General features: G+C 57.5%; 1 protein-coding gene across 1 annotated transcript; it reads right to left on the bottom strand.

Moving 5' to 3' along the window:
- Positions 1-303: 303 nt before the first annotated feature.
- LOC124702085 (phosphate metabolism protein 8-like) lies at positions 304-2,318 on the bottom strand. Its single transcript, XM_047234186.1, has 8 exons — positions 2,197-2,318; positions 1,960-2,042; positions 1,663-1,826; positions 1,522-1,559; positions 1,350-1,437; positions 984-1,259; positions 827-892; positions 304-739 (listed from the first exon to the last, which is right to left on the bottom strand). Exons 2-8 carry the CDS (start codon positions 2,018-2,020, stop codon positions 584-586), a joined length of 849 nt encoding a protein of 282 aa, XP_047090142.1. The 5' UTR covers positions 2,021-2,042; positions 2,197-2,318; the 3' UTR covers positions 304-583.
- Between the last annotated feature and the right edge of the window lie 3,517 nt (positions 2,319-5,835).

The raw sequence follows: 5,835 nt of genomic DNA, 5'->3' as shown, positions 1-5,835 counted from the left end.
TTTTTCTTTATGTGTGTACATGGATGCTTTCCATGTCCAAGTAGCAAAAGCTTGCAAGCCAAAGCCACAAATAAGTGGCCTTTTGGAGTATCACGACGGATGCTGCAGCTACCATCCACGCGGAATATCCCCAAGCTTTTGCTCAACAGCTGCCGCGACTCCGACGCATCGATCGAGAGACAGCAGAAATATTCAGCTATTTCTCCGGGCACCAATATATCCAGTTATTCAGAAGAGGAGATAGTATATGTTCATCTGGCCAAGTCCTTCATTATTGCTTCAGCTCAACACAAACAATTCTCATACAAGAAACCCCGTTCTCTTTATTATATAATTATACTCCTAGTAGTAATTACAAGCAAAGATCTGGTGGATACATATACATATACTAGGACCGGCCCAGCACGCATGATGTGCATGCTGCATTTCCCTGAATTTCTGAACTCTCCCCTTCGTCTTGGAGGAAATTGCTGTCCCGGCCAGTGCTCAATTTCACATGAAGGTCACCAGTCCGGCAGGCTGGGAGTTGAATCGGGCTGTGTTTTGGATCTCAGGATAACGGTGCACCGGCAGCGAGCGGCGTCTACGCAGTCACCGAGGTCTCGATCGTGACGCGATCGGTGTAGAGGACGTCCTCCGTCTTCTCGGCCTCCTCCCACAGCTCCGGCAGCGCCTCCCTGATGTTGTGGATGCTCTCCAGCGCGTGATCTGCGCCCTTCACCCGGTGCGACGTGCCAACCTGCGCAGCACAGGAGAGTTAGCCATTTGCAAGGTGCGCATGCGCCACAAAAAATTCAGAGGGTTTGCACGTCAACCGCAGGCTTACCAGCACTGTGTGGAGACCGATTACTTTGCCAGCCTGAATGTTGCGCACGCTGTCTTCGAAGAAAATCTGCAGCCAGTAAGTGAGTTTTCGTCAGCGCACGGTCAAGCACGAATCCGAAATGCTGCAACTTGTGGGAACTGAAGCTGTCAGTACATACCGCCTTGTAGGGGTTGACGTTGGCGATCCTGAGGGCCGCCTCCATGGCGTCGACGTTGGGCTTGCACAGGACGGGGGTCCTGGGCAGCTCGTCGACGCCGCCTGACCTGGCGAAGTGTCCGGCGATGTCGAAGATCTCCGGCGCGGCCTGGTCGCACGAAGGCAGCAGGCACGGCGGGTTCAGGGTCTCGAAGCAGATGATCCCCTCGAAGCAGTCCTCCAGGCCAAGCCTCTGTAGCGCTCTCACGGCATGGATCATGTCGCCGTTGGTGAATATCTGAAACACATGTGTCAAAAGCTCGTTAACCGTTAGCTTGGAGAAACATACATGTGAGTCTTTCATCTTGATTTCAGGAAGGGAACGTACGAGCTTGCGGATGCGCATGTTCTTGAGAATGTGCTTGAGAACAGGGTCGGGCTTGATGTTGTCGTAGGGCAGCCTTCCATGGACAAAGCTGTCAGACACGAAGAAGATGTTAGAGCAGAGTACTACAAAGAATCGGCATGACAAAGCGGATTTAGTGTGCTCCTGTCTGTACCTGTGGTACTCATCGTAATCAAAGTTGTAGCCGATTGCCTGAAGACATCAAAACAGGGGAGGGAACAGAACATTCAGTACTCGCTCGGTTATTAGAGATGGTAAAGGAATAGTGGGATCAGGGAAGTTGCGATATATTTACCCTAAGGCCGGCCATCGTTGTGCCGTAGTTCTTGTACAGCAGATTGCCGAGGTTCTCAATCTTGCTCTCCTCGATGCCCAGCTTCTCGACCATGTAGCGTTCAATGTTCGTCTTCACGTGAGACGAGATCCCCGAGCTCATCGGGTACAGAGTGTCGTCAAGGTCTGCAGTTCGCCCAAGGCAGAGAAACATAATCAGAACCTTCGCATTTCGCAAGGAAAACCAGAGTGGCAAAAGCAAGAAACAGCAACTAAGAAATACGATAAATAGAGAGTGGCATTTGAACGGGGAACTTACCGAAGAGGAGGCAGTCGAACTTGGGCTCCTGGACCATGAGGCAGCGCTCGTCGAACTCCATGATTCGGACTGTGAGAGAAGAGCTGCAGAAAGAATCGATCGTCAGCGGGTCGTTCGATTAATTCTCCCAGCAATTTTAACCATGTTTCAATTTTCTCATCAATTTTATCATCCTTCCCCCGTGAATCACTGACATGCAGTTCGGCGGAGCCACATTTGGCAAGAACACAAGCATACCTAACGACTCGAGTGCTGGGGAGCTGCAATGCAACTGGCGCGGATGCAGAGCCGATCGAGGAGCAAGACGAGGCTTCAAGAGCGCTCTGAATGTGAAGAAGGCACACAGGGACAGAGAGGGAGAGAGCGAGGAGGAGGGGAGGAGGAGAGGAAGGGAGGGTGGGGGTTTAAATAGGGGGGAAGCCATGGCGTGCCCGATCGGCATTAGCAGCCGAGTAAGACTAGTTTATTTGTTAAGCTCCGATTAGGACTAGTTAATTGGCACAACGCGGTTGTTAATAGCCTCCAAGGGCAGTGCCCCCCAGCTGTCGCCCCATGATTGGCCGGGTCCTGTCAAACCGTGGGGCTGCGAGTTTCATTTCCATATTATGGAATTGCCCCTCCATTGTTGGCCTGAATGAAAAACTTGTACTCCTCCATGGACTCGTTACGAGCTGGCCGGAGAGGAGAGGAGAGGACAGGACAGGGAGTAAGGGCATCTCCAGCGGCGCGAGACCGTTTGCGTCCGCTTTGGTCGTAAATGCGTCTGGCATCCTCTCCAGCGGCACGACGCAAAGTGACCGGGCCATCCGCGGAGACGCAAACCTGGCCCAAATATGCGCCAGGTTTGCGTCTCGGCGGACGCTGCGCGGATGCGCAAAGTGTCCGCTGCAGTCTCCACCGGGCCCGCCTGGCGCCGAGCTCGCATGGAGGGCATCGCTTCCGCGGCCATCGCTTCCGCGGTCGGCGCCTCGCGTCCGCGCCGCTACCTTCGCCATGAATGCCGCAGCCTTCCCGTTCCGCGCGTGTGCGGCGGGCGGCGGGCTGGGCTTCTGCGCCGCCTTCAATAGCATCGTATCCCGTGCGCGGCCGCCCTTAAAAGTCCAGCGGCCGCGTTGCTCCTTCGCCCACAGCTCCACTCGCACCACAACCGCCGCTGCGCCATGGGTAAGAAGAACGACTTCGAGGTCTCCGGCAGCGGCAGCAAGAAGGTGGCGCTCCTCGTCACGATGGGGAGGCTCATCACGGCAAATGGGTGCCGTGCGACGCCTGGTTCGGCGTGCAGCTGCCTGGCGGCTGGCGGCTCAGCTGCCGCCGGGTGCCCATCCCTCCAGTACCTGCGCGCGAGCCTGAGCGGACCAAGGAGATCCGGCGCAGGAGGCGATATCTCGCCGGAGGACCTCCGCGCCGATCCGGCGTACGCCATCGACTCGGAGAGTTGGCGTACGTACTCGTCCACGGAGACGGACGGCGGACGACGGGGCGGCTTCATGGGCGACAGGGATTATCCCTTCGGCCCTGCACCGCCGGCTCGTCGTCAGCAGGCGCCGACGCGACGTGAGCAGCCGCATCACAACGACCGCGAGGACGAGGACGACGACGACGAAGCCTACGCCGTCTACGACGACGACGACGACTACATCGAGGCGCTCGCGTACCATAGCGAGGAGGTGAAGGACGACAGCGAGGACTACGTCGGCCTCGTCTTCCACGAATGGCAGCGAGGCCATGGCGGAGGGCCGGAACTTCGAGTTCCCCGACAACATGACGGACGACGAGATGGCCAAGCTCGGCCTCCTCGTCTCCGAGTACGACGCGCCGGTGCAGCCGCCGTTGCCCCGCTACGCCACCGCCGTCATGCCGCCTAGCTTCGTCCGCCGATGAAGCCCTTCGACGGGCGCTCCCGGACTCGGCGGCGCCTCCTCCACCGCCGCCACGGCCTTGGGCGCCTCCCCGCCGCCGCCACAGCCTTATGTCCGGGCGCCTCCCCACCGCCGCCACGGCCTTATGGTTGGGCTCCTCATCCGCCGCCACGGCCCGCGGCCACCGGGCGCCTCCACCGCGGCCTCGGCCGCGGCCTCCTCAACCTCGAGCACCGCGATCGCGCCCGGCGTATGCTCCCCGGATGGCTACCGGCCGTGGGACGTACCGGAGATCATCTTGCTCGACGAGCGACGAGGAGCGACACGGCGACGATGCGCGGCGATAGGCGTTTTAGGTTTTTTTTTATGTTTTCAAGTATGTAAGTTATGTTTCAGTTTTTGTAAATTATGTTTCAGTTCAAAAAAATGATTCGTCCAAAAAAAAATGCGTCGTGCCGCTGGAGCCACCCCGACGCAAACGGACGCGCGGTCGTTTTCGACCAAAAGGACCGACGCAAACGGACGCGCGCGGACGCTAAAATGCGTCGCGCCGCTGGAGATGCCCTAAGCATTATTTCTTGGAGGAAGGGGTAGGGAAAAGGTATGATATCTTCTGAGAAAATACACAGAGAATGCGTTGCACGATAACCACACGGACACAGACGCATGATATTTTCTTGACAGCATCCATATACACATGGTTCATTATAGTATGAGGATTGAGGAAGAGTTGTTCAAACGAGTTAATAGAGGAGACCATGGCTCTGCACCCGGTGCTTGGTTGTGTGACGTGTGGCCTGAGGCAAATTATGGGCGACCCCAGACCTGTTCCATGGAAAACGGGCACCGTGACAGTTGTGAAGATAGAAGGATCCAAACAAGGAACGAAACAAACTGCGACCGTGACAAACGACTCTGAATCGATGAATGTCAGTCGCAGATTTCTTATGGTGAAACAGTAACTTGGCTTGCTGCCAAAGACAAAAGCAATAGTAACTGTACCAATAGAAACCTAGGTAGATAGATGCTCACGGTTGGCTGGTATAAGAGCATCCCCACTCGTTGGCGCTCCCCACGCCCAAATCCGGACGAAACTACCGCCGGATTGGACGAAATTAAGTCGTGGGGAGTACCATATTTCCAGTCGTCCACCCGGAGTTCGGCGGATAGAGTTTAAATTCAAACAAATCGCCGTCCCGCGCTACAAGTACGGGCGGTTGATCGGCAAAAGGAGCAAAAGGATCGGCCACGGATCGGCGATCGGAGGGAAACTACACGGAGACAGGCTCGTCGGCAGTCCCGGCCGGCACGGCGGTGTCCGACGGACCGGTTTCCTCACACGCCGTGGCCGAAGCGGCTGCGGCGGGCGACGATGAAGCGGCGGCGGCGGTGGACGTCGAAGCGGCCCGCGGTCGACGAGGTAGATGGTGAGGTAGACGAGGTAGGAGCCGGCGGAGACGACGTAGTGGCTCGGAGGATGTCGTTGCGGTGGCCCCGGTACCAATTCCTCGTCTCCTCGTCCATCGGTTCCATGTCGCCGCCGCCCATGAGGAACGCCAAGTCCGTGTTCCTCTTCTTCGCCGCCACCGTCGTCTTCGGCGAGGGCGATCCGGGCGCCTTGGTTGGCGAGCATCTCCCGCCACCTGCCGTCGAACTTGTCGTTCCTCCCGTCGGCGTGCGATCTCAAGTCGGCCCGAGCACTTGTCGATCGACGCCTGCATCCTGTCGGCGGGATTGTCCGTCCGTTTGAGCTCTTTCCGCTTCTTCCGGCCGAGCTCGGGCGCCCTTCCGCCGCGCAAGCCGGCGGAGCGTCGGGGTTGTACTGCTCGGTCTTGCTTTTCGAGAGGGACGTGCGAACTTCCTTCCACTTCTCGCACTTCTCGAGGCGGGCGTAGACGTTGAGGAACTTGAACCGCAGGCCGGTGTCGTCCGTGTACATGTCCAAAGCTCGGCGCAGGCTGGGGAAAAAGAGCACGGCGATACGGGTCAGCTAACGACGATGTACCTCGGTGGTGTA

This window comes from Lolium rigidum, chromosome 3 (genome assembly GCF_022539505.1).
Source record: "Lolium rigidum isolate FL_2022 chromosome 3, APGP_CSIRO_Lrig_0.1, whole genome shotgun sequence".
NCBI lineage: Eukaryota > Viridiplantae > Streptophyta > Magnoliopsida > Poales > Poaceae > Lolium > Lolium rigidum.
The sequence above is the reverse complement of the archived record's forward strand: the minus strand, read 5'-3'. Positions and strand labels throughout refer to the sequence as shown.

Excerpts from the sequence above, each read along its gene's own strand:
- LOC124702085 (XM_047234186.1), bottom strand. The coding sequence starts at position 2,020 with ATGGAGTTCGACGAGCGCTGCCTCATGGTCCAGGAGCCCAAGTTCGAC. Across the intron at positions 1,560-1,662 it reads CAACGATGGCCGGCCTTAGG|GCAATCGGCTACAACTTTGA; the intron begins GTAAATATATCG and ends TGATGTCTTCAG. Across the intron at positions 893-983 it reads ACGTCAACCCCTACAAGGCG|ATTTTCTTCGAAGACAGCGT; the intron begins GTATGTACTGAC and ends TACTGGCTGCAG.